Below are 20,559 nucleotides of genomic sequence, written 5' to 3'. Positions count from 1 at the left end.
TGCAGCTTTCTGCACACTCCAAATTTTTACGTGGCTTCTCCTCTCTGGGGATATTGTCGTGTTCACCTTTGTTCTTGATTTCCGATTCATCACAATCTGCAATGGAAACAAAAAGGGATTAGAGCCTCACGAGCAAATGGAGAAGAACTGAAGGGAGTTGGGAGGGGTTGTTCGTTAACCAACATATTTATTATTAGATTCGGATGAGTTAGAATAATAGAATCATAGAGTTGGAAGAGACCACAAGGGCCATCCAGTCCAACCCCCTGCCAAGCAGGAAACACCATCAAAGCATTCTTGACATATGCCTGTCAAGCCTCTGCTTAAAGACCTCCAAAGAAGGAGACTCCACCACACTCCTTGGTAGCAAATTCCACTGCCGAACAGCTCTTACTGTCAGGAAGTTCTTCCTAATGTTTAGGTGGAATCTTCTTTCTTGTAGTTTGAATCCATTGCTCCGTGTCCGCTTCTCTGGAGCAGCAGAAAACAACCTTTCTCCCTCCTCTATATGACATCCTTTTATATATTTGAACATGGCTATCATATCACCCCTTAACCTTCTCTTCTCCAGGCTAAACATACCCAGCTCCCTAAGCCGTTCCTCATAAGGCATCGTTTCCAGGCCTTTGACCATTTTGGTTGCCCTCTTCTGGACACGTTCCAGCTTATCAGTATCCTTCTTGAACTGTGGTGCCCAGAACTGGACACAGTACTCCAGGTGAGGTCTGACCAGAGCAGAATATAGTGGTACTATTACTTCCCTTGATCTAGATGCTATACTCCTATTGATGCAGCCCAGAATTGCATTGGCTTTTTTAGCTGCTGCATCACACTGCTGACTCATGTCAAGTTTGTGGTCTACCAAGACTCCTAGATCCTTTTCACATGTACTGCTCTCAAGCCAGGTGTCACCCATCCTGTATTTGTGCCTTTCATTTTTTCTGCCCAAGTGTAGTACCTTACATTTCTCCTTGTTAAAATTCATCTTGTTTGCTTTGGCCCAGTTGTCTAATCTGTTAAGGTCATTTTGAAGTGTGATCCTGTCCTCTGGGGTATTAGCCACCGCTCCCAATTTGGTGTTGTCTGCAAACTTGCTCAGGATGCTCTCAAGCCCATCATCCAAGTCATTGATAAAGATGTTGAATAAGACTGGGCCCAAGACAGAACCCTGTGGCACCCCACTAGTCACTACTCTCCAGGATGAGGAGGAGCCATTGATGAGCACCCTTTGGGTTCGGTCAGTAAGCCAGTTACAAATCCACTGAATGGTAGCATTGTCTAGCCCGCATTTTACCAGCTTCTTTACAAGAATATCATGGGGCACCTTGTCAAAGGCCTTGCTGAAATCAAGATAGGCTACATCCACAGCATTCCCTTCATCTACCAGGCTTGTAATTCTGTCAAAAAATGAGATCAGATTAGTCTGACATGATCTATTTTTCAGGAACCCATGCTGACTTTTAGTGATCACAGAGTTTCTTTCTAGGTGCTCACAGACTGTTTGCTTAATGATCTGCTCTAGAATCTTTCCTGGTATTGATGTCAGGCTGACTGGGCGGTAATTGTTTGGATCCTCTCTTTCCCCTTTTTGAAAATAGGGACAACATTTGCCCTCCTCCAGTCTGCTGGAACCTCGCCTGTTCTCCAGGAATTTTCAAAGATTATTGCCAGTGGTTCTGAAATCACCTCTGCCAGTTCTTTTAATACTCTTGGATGTAATTCATCTGGCCCTGGAGACTTGAATACATCTAAACTAGCCAAGAATTCTTGTACTACCTCCTTACTTATTCTGGGCTGTGTTTCCCCTGCTGAATCATCTGCTCCATATTCTTCAGGTCGGGCATTGTTTTCTTTTTTGGAGAAGACTGAGGCAAAGAAGGTATTGAGGAGTTCTGCGCTTTCTGTCCCCTGTTTGCATTTCACCATCTTCTCCTCTAAGTGACCCCACTGTTTCCTTGTTCTTCCTTTTGCTACGGACATACCCATAAAAGCCCTTTTTGTTGCTTTTAACCTCTCTGGCGAGCCTGAGTTCATTCTGTGCTTTAGCTTTCTGACTTTGTCTCTACATGTGCTGGCTATATGTTTAAATTCCTCTCTGGTGATTTCCCCCCTTTTCCATTTTTTGTACATGTCCCTTTTAAATCTTAACTCAGTTAAAAGTTCTTTAGATAGCCTGGCTTCTTTAGGCACCTTCCATGTTTCCGTCTCATTGGTATTGCCTGAAGTTGTGCTTTTAATATCTCCCTTTTAACAAACTCCCAACCATCATGAACTCCCTTCCCTTTTAGTATTTCTGTCCATGGGATCTCACCCAGTGTTTCCCTAGGTTTTCTGAAGTCAGCTCTCTTAAAGTCTAGGATTTGAGTCTTAGTATGCTTGGTTGCTCCTTTCCGCTGAACAATAAACTCCAGAAGAGCATGATCACTCCCACCCAATGATCCTGCCACTTCTACCCCACTAACCAGGTCATCACTATTGGTTAGGACCAGATCTAAAATGACTGATCCTCTTGTTGCTTCTCCCACTTTCTGGACAATGAAATTGTCTGCAAGGCCAGTGAGGAATCTGTTCGACCTTATGCTCTTGGCCGAGTTTGACATCCAACAAATATCAGGATAGTTGAAATCCCCCATTACTACTATCTCACTTCCTTTTGAATGCCTGGTCATCTGTTCCAGGAAGGCATCATCTGTGTCCTCAGTTTGGCTTGGGGATCTATAGTAAACTCCCACAATGAGATCACTGTTATTTTTCTCTCCCTTAATTTTGACCCAGATACTCTCAACTTGGCTTTGAAGTTTTAAATCCTGGATCTCTTCACAGGTATACACATCCCTGACATATAACGCTACTCCTCCTCCTTTCCTGTTTGGTCTATTTCTCTGAAATAGATTGTATCCCTCTATTTCTACATTCCAATCATGAGACTCATCCCACCAGGTTTCAGTGATGCCTATTATATCGTATTTAGTTTGCTGTACCAAGAGCTCAAGTTCATCTTGTTTATTTCCCATGCTCTCTGCATTAGTATACAGACATTGAAGACCATTGATCATTCCCCCATGTCTCTTATTTAAGGATATTTTTCTCCCACCACTAGGTCTGCATGCTTTTTGCTCCATGTGGTCCTTGACATTTGGATGATCATCTTCAGAACTTGATAGACTCCTACCTTCAGGACCACTGTCTCCCTCCCCCACAGAAGTCAGTTTAAAGCCCTCCTGGTGAGGTTTTTGAGTTTCATGGCAAAAACATTCCTCCCAACTTTTGTGAGGTGCAGCCCATCACTTGGCCAGAAGTCCATTTCAAGAAACTGCAGACCGTGATCTAAGAATCCAAACCGTTCCTGTTTGCACCATTTGCGAAGCCAGTTGTTCACTTCCCCTATTTTTCCCTCTCTCGCTGGGCCATGTCGTTCAACTGGGAGGACAGATGAGATGACAATTTGTTCATTTAATTGCTTCAACTTCTTGCCCAGAGCCTCATAATCACTTTTGATCTCATGTAGGCTATGGCTTGCAGTGTCATTGGTGCCCACATGCACCAAAAGGAAGGGGTATTTGTCGGAGGGTTTTATGATTCCTTGCAGCCGTTCTGTTACATCTTTGATCTTGGCCCCGAGTTGTTGAATGTTGCTTTATTTGATATACAGTAGTGGTCAAAATTGTGGAAGATTTTTGGGGGAAAGTGTATTTCAGCGGTTTGCTGGCTCATAACACCACTTCTTTTGGAGTAATATAACAAAATTATATATCAATGGAAAGAAAATTTAATCAAGAATGCAATCCAACAAAGTTTGTTCAGTTACCCATATTCTATCAAATGTTATAACCTGTCAGAGAAGGTTGCGGCTACTCATGAGTAAAGACGCTCCACTCCATCCTTTCTTTCAGAGCTTTATTGTGTTCTATTTACAGTGCAAGAGTATCGGGAAACATTACTGCTCAGTCTGTATCAGATCCTTGCAATTGCTTCTTCCTGGTCTTCGCCCAGCGTAAGAGTCTGGGGACCCCAAAACGCTGCCCCCTTGCCCTACGGGTGCTAGCATGCCTTAATTCAGGCATCAGGGGAAACGGACGCCCTGTGTCTGATGGCTGTCTCAGCTCCTCTTCCCCTAGCTCTTCCTCAGAGCGGTGCAAGAGCTCTGTAGCATACGAGAGCCCTCTCTCCACTCCGCTCACTTCCTCATTCCTCTCCTCTGACTCGCTACTGGTGCTGACGCTGGGTGATGAGCTGGTGAAAATGATGGGGGGGGGCTCTCTGTAAGGAGACCCCCTGACATAACCAAACAACCAGAAAAAGGAAGCACAACTTGCTTAGGTTGACTTTTGTCAGTGTGTTATGTGATTGCTATCAAGTTGGTTGGTTTTTTGTGTGAGGTTTTATTTAGTGAGGTTGTAGAATATAATAAAATTATACAAATATTTAATAGATAATTGCATTTTAATGTTATGTTGGAAGCCGCCCAGAGTGGCTGGGGAAACAGCCTGATGGGCGGGGTATAAATAATAAATAATTATTATAACATTATTATTATAGAAATGGCACAAAAAGTTGACTGGTCAACCAGAAAGCCGTGTAAAATAGTACTATTAAGTGAGCAAGGCTACATTTATGAAGAAATTAGAAGAAAGATTGGGGGGGAAATTAACCAAAGCTGGCATTTCTACATTTTGAAGAGGTCTATGGGGACTCAGTCACTACAGAATCAGACTTCCAGGAAAAGGTGCACAAGGGCAAGTGACGATCGAATAATGGAGAGACTGTCCCTACGTGACAGAAGAAAATCATCTGGGTGTATACAAGATGACATGGCAAAATGTAATGTGAAGTTGAGTGTGAGGACTGGTCTAAATGTTAGAATTCTAAGGGGAAAGCCATTGTTCTCTCTCAAGCAAAGGTTGAAAAGATTAAACCCATGTTAACTGGACAGAGGAACAATGGGTCAGTGTTATTTGGAGCGATGAATCCCAAATCTCCTTGCTTGGGAATGAGGCAGGACATATGCAAGGAGAAGAATCAGAGAAGATTTACATCGTACTTGCATTACACCAACCGTGAAACACCCAGATAGTGTGATGATCTGGGGTTGTATGGCAGCAAATTTGTATGGGCAGAATTTGCATCATTAATGGGAATATAAATGCCCCAAAATGCATTAATGAAATACTTGATCCCAAACTGAAGGGTTCCACAGGTGATCTTTTCCCAGATACTGAAGCATGCCTATTTATTTATTTATTTATTTACTAACTAACTAACCAACTAACTAACTATATCAAAAGGATTCAGCTCCATGTCATGTTGCTGCTGTGTGCAAAAGGTCCTTTCAAGATAATAATATTCCACTGCTAGAATGGCCTGGGAATAGCCCAAACTTTAACCCAATCGGAAATCTATGGAGCTGATTAAAGAAACTTGTTAGTCAGAAGCAACCCAGCAATAAAGCCCAATTAAGAGAGGCAATAATTCAATCTTGGTTTCACATTATTACAGCTGCAAACTAAAAACTTGGTTCACTTCACAGGAAGGCGTTGAAAGGGTGTAATTAAAGCTAAAGTTTACCAATGGTTACCAAAGGTTTCATGTTTTTTCTTTATGACTTTTGTTCTAATAAATACTCCTTCATAAAAGTTCCTGCATTACTTTCTTCATTAAATTATCTTTCCATTGATACATAATCTTATGCTATTACTCCACACAAAAGTGGTGTTATGAACCATCAAACCTCAAAAAAATGTTTCTCCAATTTTGGCCACTAGTATAATAATAATAATAATAATAATAATAATAATAATAATAATAATAATTTATTATTTATACCCCGCCCATCTGGCTGAGTTTCCCCAGCCACTCTGGGCGGCTTCCAACAGAAAATTACAACACAATAATCTATTAAACATTAAAAGCCTCCCTGATCAGGGCTGCCTTCAGATGTCTTCTAAAAGTCTTCTAAAAGTCTTTGACATCTGTTGGGTGGGCGTTCCACAGGGCAGGTGCCACCACCAAGAAGGCCCTCTGCCTAGTTTCCTGCAACTTGGCATCTCGCAACGAGGGAACCGCCAGAAGGCCCTCGGTGCTGGACCTCAGTGTCCGGGCAGAATGATGGAGGTGGAGCCGCTCCTTCAGGTATACTGGACCAAGGCCATTTAGGGCTTTAAAGGTAAGCACCAACACTTTGAATTGTGCTCGGAAACGTACTGAGAGCCAATGTAGGTCTTTCAGGACCGGTGTTATGTGGTCTCGGCGGCCACTCCCAGTCACCAGTCTAGCTGCCGCATTCTGGATTAGTTGTAGTTCCCGAGTCACCTTCAAGGGTAGCCCCACGTAGAGCGCATTGCAGTAGTCCAAGCGGGAGATAACTAGAGCATGCACCACTCTTGCTAGACAGTCTGCAGGCAGGTAGGGTCTCAGCCTGCGTACCAGATGGAGCTGATAAACAGCTGCACTGGATACAGAATTGACCTGCGCCTCCATGGACAGCTATGAGTCCAAAATGACTCCCAGGCTGCGCACCTGGTCCTTCAAGGGCACAGTTACCCCATTCAGAACCAGGGAATCCTCCACACCTGCCCGCCTCCTGTCCCCCACGAACAGTACTTCTGTCTTGTCAGGATTCAACCTCAATCTGTTAGCCACCATCCATCCTCCAACCGCCTCCAGGCACTCACACAGGACCTTCACTTTTCACAAAAGGTTTCCACAATTTGGCCACTAGTATAAGTTGTTCATTTTAAAGTTAATGTTCTTTTTATATGGGATCAGATTATTATTATTTATGTTTCATGTTTATATACGTGTTGGAAGCCAGCCAGATGGGCAGGATATGAATAAAAAATTATTTTTCTTACTACAGTGGTACCTCGATTTAAGAACAGTCCTGTTCTGGAAAAGATTAAGTTGGTAAACTGAGGTACCACTGTATTACTATTATCATCATCATCATCATCATCATCACTGCTACTACGACATGAGATTCAATAAGCCTAGCTCTTTAATGGGATTAATTTTGTTTGGCCCAGTCATGGCTTCCCCTCCATCTCCAATGTCAGTCGTCTCTTTGGTCAACCCAAGACTGACAGGAGCAAAAACAATAACAGAAAACCTGAAGCTACTTATCTTTCCTAACAATTTTGAAGCTGACATTTAAGATGGCCTGGGCAGTTCAGAACAGCCCAATCATGGTAGAAAAAGGAATAATTTGAGGAAGAAACTGTAATTTGCTGTTTATTGTGGGGTGTTAGGTTCCGGGGTGTTATGGGGGCCACTGTTGAGGTCTGTGAAAACATATGAGTTTGGTCACACACAGGTATTTTTTTAAATTTCCAGGCAGATATGATGATCCCACAGGGAACCTTACCAAGAGAGGCCACGATCCCACAATTCTCCTCCATGACGTCCTCATGCAGAGCTCTCTGGTCAGGATCCAGCAATGCCCACTCCTCGTCCGTGAAACAAACAGCGACATCTTCAAAGCACACTGGACCCTAAAAGAAAAGGAGAAATGTCCTCCTCTGAGACAGCATCAATATGATCTGCTACACAATGCTCTGCTGTTTCCTTCCTGTAAATTGCATTGTTGTTTCAATAGGATTGCTTTGCTGCACATTTTATTTATTGATAATTATTTTATTCTGCATTTTAATTATGGGTATTTGTCTTTGTGCAAATAGGTGGTACTCCACCTTGTGTTTTTCAAGTCATTCTGCCTACGAAGGCATTCCAGTTTCCCTAATGGAAAGATCCACTTTCTCCCCTCCTCGTGAGCTGTTCTGGGGAGTTCCATCCCAATGCCCTAGAGTCAAATTCAAGGGCTTAATGGGGGCATGGAGAGAGGGAGGAATGGGGGGCAGCGGCTGGGGCTGGTTAGGTGAATCCAGGCCACTATTTGTTCTCATTTGTCCACTGCTTAGAAACCAATTTTAGCTTTCAGTGCTAAATCTAGAAAAAAAATAAGCCTATTTTGGATGGCCATCTGTCTTGGATGATCGAGCAGAGATTCCTGCAATGCAGGGGGTATCCTGGCTCTGACAGACAAGCAGGGAGGGTGGCTTCTGGCAAAAGGAGAGGGAGCCACCGGTGGCTCTGCCTTATTCTGACTCGCCTCTTCCTCTCCACCTCCCTCCTCCCACTCACCTCCTTTCTCTTCTGCCTCTGAATCTGGACTGCATTCTGCCACAGAGTCTCCCAGCTCACTAAGCCCTGTTAGCCCTTCAGCTTCTGACACCTCCTCTTCCCAAGCTTCTCCCTCTTCCCCCTCTGACCACCCATCCTTGTTCCACCTCCACTTCTTGGGCTCTGAGCCATCTTCTCTTCCTGGTTCCCCAGCTGCAACCTCCCACCATTCCTCTGTGCCCAACCAGTCCATGACATTGCTCCATCCCTTGGCCTCTGTCCCCACAAGGCAGCTTCCCCTGACCTGATCTGGTTCCACAGCCGCTGCTTCCCTTCTGCCCCCATGAAAAGACGGATCAGGAGGTCTTGCCGGCATCATTTTGTCACCTGCAAGAGAAAAAAGGTAACCAGGAGGCCAGGAGTGCCTGCTTCTCTCACATGTGAAACAGGGCATCTCTCTCTTTTTTGAATAATAATAATTAATATAAGCAACAAAATATAACAGTACGCCAAAACAAGGAAGAAACCATTCCAAATCTTACAGATTAAAACACGAAACTAAGAATGAAAGAAAATAAAAAGGAAAAAGAAAAGAAACGAAGGTAAAGGACAAAGAAGAAAAAGAAAGACAGACAAGAAAGATATTCCCAACACCATATTCATCGTTACAGAACCAAAGTTTGCTAAAACAAAGACTTCCACCGATCTCACAACACTTCATTTTAGTCTCGTTATATCTTTCTGTATTTCCTTGTTATCTCAATCCTAGATGTCAATATTCCTTCCCCTTGAGCATGTTTTTTTGAAATACATTTTAAATTGTTCCACTTTAAATATCCAATCAAATTACAAATAATATAAATTATACAAATATCAATTAAACAATTAATCCAAATCTTTTACCAAATTATAAAATTTAAATCAGACTTCCCATGCTTCAGACTCAGAAGGCCTAATATGTTTACAAAGTTTACATAGTCATTCTTCTCTGGCAGGCACTGTATTTTTCGCTCCATAAGACGCACCTGACCACAGGACGCACCTAGTTTTTAGAGGAGGAAAACAAGATTATTATTTTTTTTGCTTTCTTGAATTGTCCTAGGCATAGCTGCCAACTCCTAGAGGCCTAGGTGCCTTTGCCCCCTAATTGAATATTTGAGGAAGCTTCTTTTGCAAAGGGGGAAAGCTCCATTTCTCTGAGGATCAGCTCAAAGTTGTGCAGCTTTTTTTTGCAAATGGGAAAAGCCCTGGTTTATTTGGGGGGGGGTCAGCTCACAGTTGTGCATTTTTTTGGCAAAGGGGGAAAGCTCCATTTTTCACGATCAGCTCAAAGTTGTTGAGTTTCCTTGCAAAGGGAAAAAAATCCTGTTTTTATGGGGTTCAACTCACAGTTATGCAGCTTCTCTAGGAAAGGAAACAGGCCCATTTCTACAGTTTCTAGACCAATAATCTAATCATCCAGTCACATGTCACTGGGGAAACAAACAGCCTCCCTCTGCAGACAACAATTGAGGCCTGGGCAAGGGGCCTGGGCGGGGCCAAGAAGGGAGCTAGCTCCCTTATCTCCCTCCCCGATCTCTTGCAATCAGCTGCTGAGCGGGTTCCTTTCAACCCTCTCTTTCCATCTTGTTAGCCTTTAGCTCTTTCTATAATAATAATAATAATAATAATAATAATAATAATAATAATAAAAGCACAACCTGCCTTTCACCCCTGGGCAATTCAGCTACAGGGACCACACAATTGTTCCATAAGACGCACATAAATTTCCTTTTACTTTTTTTTTTAAAAAAAATATATTTTTATTAATTTTTCCAATTAAAACCAATTATATCACATTCATTATTTCAAATTATACACATATATATCAATCAAACCGAATGTTATGCCAAATCATCTAGAAAATTTTTTTGGGTTCCCATGCTTCAAGAAATTGGGGATTCCTCGCAACCGTCCACTGCCGTCTTTTTTCTAAAATTCAAATCGTCTCTCCGAGTTCATAATAATCCAGATCTTTCCCTTACAGTCACATAGATGTTTTCCTCTTTCAAATTTCCTTTTACTTTTTAGGAGGAAAAAAGTGCGTCTTATGGAGCGAAAAATACGGTATTTGTTTCCCTTTCCAGTACTTGGCTACCAGGATTCTTGCCGCTGATGTCACATATAAGAATATTTTAACTTTGTCTTTTGGAATGTCATCATTTAATATTCCCAATAGGAATCCCTCTGGACTTTTATTATAAGTAATTATTAGTATTTTCTTTCTCTCTTCATGGATCATGCCCCAAAATTTCCCAATCTCCGGGCATGTCCACCACATATGGTAAAAGGTTCCGTTTGGTTTCATACACCTCCAGCACTTATTTTTGTGCGTTTTGTTCATTTTAGCCAGCCTTTCCAGGGCCAAGTATCACCTATGACACATTTTCATATAATTCTCTCTTATTAAATAACATGCTGTGAAGTTTATGGTTTTTGTCCATAATTTTTCCCACTCTTTGTATTCTATTGTATGGCCTAGATCTCGTTCCGACTTTTTAATGGCGTTTCCCTTTTCTTTTTCTGATTGTTCATTCTTTAACAAGTTGTAGATTTTTGAGATAGTCTTTTGATTATTGTATAATATTTCCTTTCCCCATACCGATTTTTTAAAATCAAAATCCTTTGATTTTTTTATCATTCTCGAACATTGCTGTTAGCTGGTAGTATTCTTCTATTTTTTTCACTTTTGGGCAATAATTTATCTCCTCCATGAGTTCCCTACATGGTAGCCAATTATCTTTTATTTTATTTCTATGAATAGTCGATGATTCTATGGGCGATAGCCACCTGGGAGTTTTAGTTGTTACTATGGCTTTGTTCCTTTCCCAGACTTCATTTTTTTTTTAAAAAAAATAATTTTTATTAGTTTTTATACAAAGAAGACAAACATAACAGAATGTAGACTCTGTCCCTTCAATTTCCCTCCACCCACAAGACCACTTCCGCCACCAGTAGTACCTGTGAGCATTGGGAACCAAAGGGGTCCATTTTTGGCTGGGTTTGACCTCCCCCCTCCTTCCTCCCCCCTCATCCCCTCCCTGCCACTGAGAGGACAGGGATGGAGGTTCTCTGAGGCTTGGTTTTCCCCCAGTTGATTCTTCAGCATAACAATCCAATTTAACAAAAAACAACAACGAAAAGACAATAAAAAAGAAAGAAGAAAAAGAAAAAAGAAAAAAAGAAAAAAGAAAAGGAAAAAAAGAACTATAAATTCCCAAATCTTAATTTCTTAACATTGTAATTGTGACTTCCTCAAATCTCTTCCTACTGGTTTTCCTAACTTCTCTAATTAATTATGGCGGGTTTTCTACTCTAATTCAAAATCTTATTCTTACCCTATTAACTTAATCCTCCTCCTTCTTCGTGCCGGCCTCCCACGAGCCCTCTTCTGCCACAAGAGGGACTCACGGGGCCCAGCACTTCAAAGGTTCCATTTTTTGTGTCTGGGTTTCCCTCTACCCCCTCCCCTCCCCCCAGTGCACCCCCTGCCACTGGGTGCCACCGAGTAAAGAGAGAGAGACAGGCAGCTCTGTACTCAAACACCTATCTAAACACAAACTTTTTCATATTAATCCAAAAATTCTTTCCTCAGCCCATCTCCAAACTTCCTCCAGGAAGGTCAATTTTTACAACACTCTCCTTCCCCCCTCCCGATATCTTTCCCCCCAATTGGATCAGCATTCCTTAAGCAAGCCAAGATGTCAGAAACCGTCATTCAAAAACCAAAAAGCCTTTAAGCTAGAATTCTCACCCCACACCAGTTCTTTCCCCCTTGCAACTCCAGACCCCTATTCCCCCCTCCCCCTGCCTTTCCTCTCCCACAATGACATAACTCCCCACTTCAGTCCCTCCAGGTTCCTTCTTTCCATTAATCTTCATTTCAGTTTGCTTCTCCTTATCACTCTGTTCTTCTTTTTCAAATCCTTGTTTTACCTCATCCGCAAAGTATTTTTTATGGTCCAGATCACCTTCTTCTTTGTCATCAAATTGTTGCTCCTTATACTCTGTCTCAAAGTCAAAATTATCAGAGTCAAAATTGTCCAAATCCTGGTCTTGAACCTAATTTTCTAATAATGATCCATTAGGATGTTGTCGTTCCTTGTAAATGTCCTCCCATATTTGTAGATAATTCAGCACAGCCACCTGGAAGGCTTGAGAATACTTTGTTTTCATAGTTCTCTTAACCGCAGACAGGCAGAAGATAGAGGGCAAAGGGTGCTGGAAAATTCCTTGCTTTTACACGGTCGGCTCCATCTTGGCTGATCTTCTCTTTTGTCTTTAACTCCATCAAAAGTCCAGTCCCAATTCCAAATTTTTACTTCCACAGCAACGCAATAAATTTCCTTAGTCTTTTAGCAACTTGACAGCTTTTGACAGCTTTTGACAGCTGTCAAAATACTTTCCCCTTATTAATGCTGAACCTCAAGGGGTGCCGGACTCGGGAGCTGAGAAGGGTTGAAAAAGTCTTTCTTTCTCTCGGGTTCACAATCCAAAAACTTTTTTCCTTTTTCGGCTTGAGGATATTTAATGCGCCTCCCAATTAGCCAATAGGAAGAGATCGACTTCCGTTTTTTAAAATCTCTCCTATTTTCGAGATTAATTTTTTAAAAGTCCAAATGTAAATTTCACTTACTTTGTATAAGTCTCTTATATTTTTTGGAAGAATCCGCCGCTTGCCGGGTGAAGACTCGGAGCTTCGCCTCTCGGAGGTAAAATGGATCCCAAAATGGCTCCCACGACTCCACTCCGCTGACTCTCGATCGCTCTACTGAGCTCTCGGGCAGCGGAGGATTCGCGGAACGGATGGGTCGTGAGTCACCGGGACGCTCTTCCCGGTGCTTTTGTGGGGAGTCCGCTCGCCCTGCGGGCTTCCCCCCCCCCTCCGAGAGGCCAGGGACTTCGAAGTCCCTGCGTCCTCCTTCCTCGGCGCGACGGACCGGAAGCCTGTTCCTTTCCCAGACTTCAAATGGTTAGTAAAGCCTCTATGTGCTTTTATATTCTCATGTCTGAAGTAGCCATGCCATCCAAATACTTTGTCCCAGCCCTCCAAGTCCAGAACCTCAGTATCCTTAAGTAACATCCAATCTTTCAACCATATCATTCATGCGGCCTCGAAATATATTCCTAAATCCAGAACCGCGAACCCTCCCCTTTCTCTAGGCTCCGTCAACAATTTGAATTGGCTTTTTACCCTGCCACATGAAATTAGGTCTGCCAACCTTTAAAACATTTTGTGCCAATAATTATTGGGACCGTCTGGAAAAGAAAGAGCATTTTCGGGAGAATTGACATTTTTATCATAGATATTCTACACCATAAGGACAGATTTAACTTACTCCATTTATCTAGATCTCCTTTTATCGCCTTCCACTTTTTGATATAATTATCCTTAAACAAATTAGTATTTTTATTAGTAATCCAAATCCCCATATAATTTGCTCTGGTCGTAATTTTTAGGCCTGTTGCTCTTTCTAGCTCTTCCTGTTCCTTTCCCCCCATGTTTTTAGTTAATAATTTAGATTTTTCTTCATATTACTTTAATCCAGAGACTTCTCCATATTCTCATTTTCTTTAAGGCTTCCTGTATTCCTTCCTCTGGGGTTTCTGTAATGATGATCACATCATCTGCGAATGCTTTAACTTTATATCGTCTGTTACCCCTTATTTTTGGATCTTTTCTCATCGCTTTTAAGAGCAGGGGTAGGCAACCCTCTCTAGGATCATGGGCCAGATGCGACCCAATCGCCTTCTCAATCCGGCCCGCAGATAGTCAGGGAATCAGCGTGTTTTTACATGAGTAGAATGTGTGCTTTTATTTAAAATGTATCTCTGGGTTAATTATGGGGCATTTATGGGAATTCATTCATTTCCCCAAAAAAATATAGTCCGGCCCACCACATGCTCTGAGGGACGGTGGACTGGCCCACTGCTGGAAAAGGTTGCTGACCCCTCATTAAGAGTGTTTCCAATGTTGCAATGAACAGAAGTGGAGATAGAAGGAACCGTTGTCTGGTGCCTCTTTCAATTTTAAATTCTTCAGTTATTTTAAATCTATATATATAGATTTAGCTTTCTGATTTTTGTAGATCATTTTAATTCCATTTATAAATTTATTTCCTAGTTTCAAACTTTCTATAGTGTGAACTAAAAAATTCCAGGTCACGCTATTGAAAGCCTTCCCTGCGTCTACCAAGAGGAATTCTACCTTATTACTTGGTTTCATATCAATATATTCTAAAAGGTCAATCACTATCCATATGTTATTTTTTATCTGTCTCCCTGGTAAAAAGCCACTTTGATCTGTCCCTATTATTCTATTCAAAAAAAAAATTCAGCCTGTTTGCCATACACCTGCAAAAATTTTATAATCTGTATTCAGCAGTAAAATTGGTCTATAATTCTTGATACTTTTCGGGTCCCTTGTTCTGGTAGCAGGGCATCCCTAACTAAAGATGGGCCTTTGAGATAGCCTTACCTGCTGAGAGCATTTGGACATTTGTGCCCATTTCATATGTTTGCTGTGCAGAAATACATCTCCCCACCCCAGACCCTTATTCCCACCTGTCTCCCCCCAAAACAAGAGGAAAAGAACCCTCAGATGAGTTGGAAAACCAACAGAATGAGACCAAAGGGAGAAAAACCACCTTCCTCCTTACCCAGTGGCCTCTCTCTGGTGTCCAACGGAGGCCTCTCTGCCTCACAGGAATCCAGGTCCATTTCTGCAAAACGATCCTTTCCCTAAAAAAGAAACAAGGATTCAAAACAGAGAATGGTTAGAAATATTAGAAAGAGAATGACAAAGACTTGAAGGGTGTGAGATCTCATTCCATGGATGCTTTCCCAGAAAACGCATGGGCCATCAGTAGACCATTATGGGATGTTCTCTGTCCTGTTTGGAGACCCTTGGGAGTATCCAGAGGAAAGTCTCTCTCACCTGCTTTCTCTCCTCTGCCTGACTCAGGAGGAAACCTTCGGCCAGGGCCACCGCCTGGGAACTGGTCTCTGCTCCACATTCCCTCACCCAGCTCTCCATCTCCGGGGGAAGGACAGCCAGGAACTGCTCCAAGATCACCAGGTCCAGCATCTCAGCTTTCGTGTGCCTTTCTGGCTTCAGCCACTGGTGGCAAAAGTGGTAGAGTCGGCTGCAAACCTCTCGGGGTCCTTTGGCCTCCTGGCAGCAGAACTGCCTCAACTGCTGGCTCTGCACCTCTGAGCGGAGGGTGTCCTCCTCACCCAGGATCTTCTGCACTGTTTTTTCCCAGAATCCCCCACTGTTCCCAGTTTGGTTGGCATGGCCTCTTATGGTTGCAGGGCCAGCTGAATCTCGCTCTTCCATCTGTGCTCTCAGGAAGCCTCTAAGAGATCGGAAGGAACCCTTTGGTCTTCTGCCAAGTTCTGTCCGTCTTAACGAGAAGCTCTAGGAAATCCTACAAAGCAAATACATTGTTCTGTTACAGAATTTGTAGGACAGGGGAAAATAATGGTTCCCTGAGCAAGCATGGGTGAATCTTGTTGGGAACCAAAATGTGGAGACAACTGAAGGGATTTATGTGAGATTAATCAACCTGGTCTCTGCTGCCTTCCAGTCAGTGCATGAAGTCAGAACTGACTGACAAGGGAATTATTTGCATCTTGTGAAAAATGGATGCTTGGCTCTAGTGGGGGTCCTCACCCAGGGGCCCTCAGGAGTTGCTCCCCCCCTCACCCCCCTTCTTCTGTCCCCTTTTCTTACAATTGGACTCTCTGCCGCTCTCGAGACAGACTCCTGGGGTGGGGTCCCTTTTTCTTTGCTCTGAGGGCCAGGTATGTATCTGACCAAACCCCTGCGGGCCAAGTGGGCATGGCCAAAGACATCTCCCTGGAAATTTAGGCAGGAATTTTTTATCTTTATAATTCTAAAAATACATACAGCCATTGATGCCACGGTCCCTGGAGGCTTGGTGAGTAGCAGTGCCCATTTCTGCCTGGTTTTCCAGCAACAATCCCTTTGGGACAGAGAGGATGTGGTCCTGGGACGCCATGCTCTGGGTGCGAGGGGATTGCTACAACAGTGGCCTCCGTGTGGAGCTGCCCTGGGAGACGACTGGGAAACTGGTTTGCAATGCAGCAGCCAGACTATGGGCTGGGATCCCTCTCTTTATTCCTGTCCTTTCTCTCCCACCTCTCCTTCCTTCCTCCGCGTGGGGCTTTTTTGAGGGGGAGAGACTAGTCCACCTCCTCGTACAGCTTTGGAAAACCATTTGCTCATGTTTCCTCTTTTGTGCAATGAGGCTGAGTGATGTCACACAGAGTTAACGTCCTAGGGACTCCTTTGTTTGAAGAAGGGAGAAGTCCTGGGACCCCCACCCCACTGCACCCTCCGGGGGGGGGGGAGAGGAGACTCACCAGATCCCAGGAGGGGACAGCGATGCAACCCTTGCAGGAGAGACACCCAAGCAACCCCCCCCCCTTCCTTGCAGTAAAGGACTGGGGAGGGAGGGGCCTTGGCTCTGGAGGACCTGCCCCCCCCTTGCTTCCTGTGCTCTCAAGGAAGGCAGCTCTGTTCCCTTTAACCCTTGCAAAGCCGGGTCCACCCAGCTCAGCCCTCTCTCGCTTGGCAGAACCTCGGCTTTTTATTATTTTTTATGGATTTAGGGGTGCAGCTGCCCCTCGGGCTACGCCAATGCCCAGATATCCTTTTGGGGGTGAGATATCTAAGCATCTCCCTCCCTTGGCCGGAAACCAGAGGAACAGCTTGCAGGGAAAAGGGCTTTGCAGGAGGCAAGGAACCTCCTCCTCGAATTCAGGAGTGGAGAGAGAGGAGGGGATCCTGGGGTCATCTAGTCCAACCCCAGCAATGCAGGAATCTCAGCTCAAGCATCCATGGCAGATGGCCGTCCGATCTCTGCTTAGAAACCTCCAAGGAAGGAGAGTCCACCACCTCCCAAGGGAGACCTTTCCCCTGCCAAACTGCTCTCAGATGCCCCTCAAGGCAGCGGGTCCTGAGTTCTAGCACTGCTGAAACCATTGCACTGGCTACCAAGGAGGAACCAAGCAAAGCTCAAAATAAATAAATCCTATTCTCATCAAAAATGAGCAATACTTTCTTATGCACGCTTTTTCTGCTAATATACAAAAGTATGCCATTTGCCTTTCCAGAAATGCTTAATTGCTAATTCAATGGACTGAAAATGGATGTATGTTGCTATTATGTTTAGGGAAGCTTTTAATATTTGATGGACTGTTGTATTTTAATATTTTGTTGGAAGCCGCCCAGAGTGGATGGGGAAACCCAGCCAGATGCATGGGGTATAAATTATTATTATTATTATATTAAAAATTGATCAGGTGAGTGTTCTCCTTTTGAAAGAGGCAGGTGCCCTGGGGAGCCACGTTCTGATTCAGAACTGCCAGGCAGCTCAGCTCAGGGGCTCCAAACAAGCAGGAGACGGCCAAAGCCATCCTGGAGAGTGATGGGTGGTGTGGGGGACCCCCCCCCCCGGGGAATTGGGGGAGAGAGGGGCTTTGGGGAAGGGGTTGTCCGTCTGCCAGAGAGAAGGACCCTACTGGCTCAGGGCATGGGGAGCCATTCCCGTAGAAAGCCAAGTTTGGAGAGAACCAGAACAGGGATGGGACCCCCTCAGACCTGCTCCCCGCTGGCTGGGCTTTTTGCCCCCCACTCTGCAGTTGGTGGTGGTTGACGAAGGATTAGGCTAGGCGTTCAGTGGATTCTTATATTCTTAATTTCTTATTTTTTTCTTATTTCATTTATTAATTTTATTTGATTGATATTATATTATAATATTTTATTTATATTGCACAAAGCAGCTCAGAGCCCTCCTTCCCCCTCACTACTGTTGCTTTTGTTTTGGTTGATTTTATTAATTTCAGCCTGCTGATATTGTTGACATGGGTGAGTTTTCATGGTTAATTATTTGTTTGTTTTTATTTATTTATTTTAATATTTTGCTATTTATTTTAATATTTTTATTTTATTTATTTTACCTTTTTATTTTGTGCACATTTCTGCCTATTTTGTAAATATTTTGTATATTTTTCTTTTGTACAGAGTACTTGGGGTTAGGTGTAGGCTTAGGGCCGGGGTTAGGGTGGGGGTCAGAGTTAGGCTTGGATGGGCATTTTAGATATTTAGCTAGTGCTATAAAAGAATCCATGACCAGAGAGGAGATTCAAAGATAAATTTATGAACCCTGCTTGGTATGCCTATTGCCTTTAAACATTGCCCTTCAAACTGAACGTTCCTTCCACATGTTGGTCACTGGAGTTCAATCTTTGTATCAATTTCCTTTCTGTTTTTATTCATTTTATACTTTTGTATTTGTTTCTAAACTTTGTAGCAGTTTGTATCAAAACTGTCAAATTGACTTTGTACCACCCACAAGTGTCAAAATACTTCCCAGCACCACCTACTGAGTCTACAAATGGACACACACACAAAGATAACTTCAGATAGTTTTATTTCAATAAAGGAAAATGCAGGACAAGGCATCACACCCGCACTGAGGAATCCTGTCTCCTTATCAGACAGCTCCTAGCACTTCCCAAGACTGGCCCCTGACTCTGAGGCTCTTTCCTCCCGCAGGACCTCTGAGGATACGCCCTCTGTGACAATGGGGAAGAGCGGAAACTAGCGCCAACAGCACTTATTCCAGCTCAAAGTAAGTATCTTGCATTCCTGCATTCATTTCTTTGGTTGCTTCCATCCTCCCAATAGCACATCCCCAAGTGACTTTTAAGGCAGATGATGCGATGTGTGTTCCTGGGTGCCAGGATGAGGCCAGAGGCTTTTCCTGCCCCCTTTCCTGCTGCTGCCCTTCCACCTCTGCCCAGGAGGCTGCAGGGCTCAGGGTGGTCCTCTGGGACAAAGGATTGGGTCCAAGGTGGGTGCAGCCATCCAAGGTGGGTTTTGTAGTGTCATCTGACCCAGATTTTCCTTTCCTCTGCAGAATGTAATAGCTCGGCCAGAGTTGGCCTACCTGTGGCCTGATCGAAGAGAAGGTAAGCCCCACACCTTGGAGACGGAACTCCCTTGTCCCTTCTTTGCTTCCCGCTTCCTTTGCCCTCCATGGTCTCCCTGCCTGAGCTGACAGAGCTGGTCTCACAGGCGGAGTTCAGGACTCCCCGACTGCTGGTGCTGGCCGACTTCAAAATCCGTGTCGAGGCAGCTGGCTCTGGGGTGCTCAGGACAAATGGGGAGGGATGATGGGAACTGTAGTCCAGGAGCTGCTGGGGACCCAAGTTGGGGAAACCCTGCTTTAAAGCAACTTTTGTGTTTGGCCTACAAAGATGGGACCTGTCCACGTTTATATTTTCTTGTATTTTTTTCCATATTGTTTTTTTTATATTATTTTTAAGAGGGCAAATTGAAAGAATGGCAAGTTGCGGAAGGATAAAAGGTTGTGTTTGAAAAAACACAGGAAAAACGGGGGGGGTTGGCCTCCTCAAATATTTTATTGGGGGGGGCAAAGACCCCTAGTTGGTGCCTATTCCCTACACCTACATGTCTCAGGATGGTTACAACATAAAAACACCACATTTTTAAAGGGCATTAGATGTCAATCAGCCAAAGGCCTGGTTTCTCCTAAAGCTGTATAATGTAGGGTTATCAGACGTCCCCGGTTCCCAGGGACAGTTCCCGGTTTTACCAATCTGTCCATGGCCAAAGATGCCAGCGGCAAGAGGCGCTGTGGCCGCTGCTGTTGCCAGTGCGGACAGCCGGGTTAGACAGCTGTTAGACAAGCGGGAACATTCCCCCTCCCGCTCCCACCCTCCTCCTCCTCCTCCGTCTGCTCCTCTTGCCGCTGCTGCTTCTGCTTGTTTATTGGTGTTTTGGCGGGAACCTTGCCCCGAGGGCTGAGGGGAGACGTGGAGGGGGCTGGCATATGGTTTATGATGTTCCTTCTCAAACATCCGGATTTGAGAGGGGTGCGGATGCAAGGAAAGGATCGCTGTCATATGGCAGTCATAAAGGCTGGGCGCTTTTATTGCCCGGCCAAAGGAGACACCACCCTCCCGCCTCCTCGCTTGTAAATAAAAACAAAAGTACTCAGCCACATGGCTCCACCCTCTCCCCACACATTCTCCCTATTGCATTTTTCTCTACCTGAAGCGTCAGACAGAAAAAGGGGAGGTTCATTATATAATAACTTTCGTTATCTATCCGTTTGTATTCCTCATGTGCCTTTTTCTGGGACGACCTGACTCTCTGTCCCCTCTCTACCCCCCCTTTTTGTTCCTTCCTTCATTTTCAGTGATGCTTCCAGGAATCCCATAAAAGAAAAGGGGGGGCCTGAACTCACGCACCCACCCACCCACCCCTCCCTCAGTTCCATTCATAGAATCATAGAATCATAGAGTTGGAAGAGACCACAAGGGCCATCCAGTCCAACCCCCTGCCAAGCA

At 44.1% G+C, this 20,559-nt stretch overlaps 2 protein-coding genes across 1 annotated transcript; both read right to left on the bottom strand.

Moving 5' to 3' along the window:
• Nucleotides 1–20,559, bottom strand: part of LOC118085572 (zinc finger protein 420-like) — a 148,367-nt gene that overhangs the window by 38,557 nt on the left and 89,251 nt on the right.
• LOC132591964 (zinc finger and SCAN domain-containing protein 31-like) lies at nt 11,502–16,655 on the bottom strand. Its single transcript, XM_060273301.1, has 3 exons — nt 16,543–16,655; nt 15,097–15,584; nt 11,502–11,545 (listed from the first exon to the last, which is right to left on the bottom strand). Exons 2-3 carry the CDS (start codon nt 15,491–15,493, stop codon nt 11,502–11,504), a joined length of 441 nt encoding a protein of 146 aa, XP_060129284.1. The 5' UTR covers nt 15,494–15,584; nt 16,543–16,655.

This window comes from Zootoca vivipara, chromosome 4 (genome assembly GCF_963506605.1).
Source record: "Zootoca vivipara chromosome 4, rZooViv1.1, whole genome shotgun sequence".
In the NCBI taxonomy this organism is placed as follows: domain Eukaryota; kingdom Metazoa; phylum Chordata; class Lepidosauria; order Squamata; family Lacertidae; genus Zootoca; species Zootoca vivipara.
Note: the sequence above shows the minus strand (reverse complement) of the source record. Positions and strands in the feature narration are given on the sequence as shown.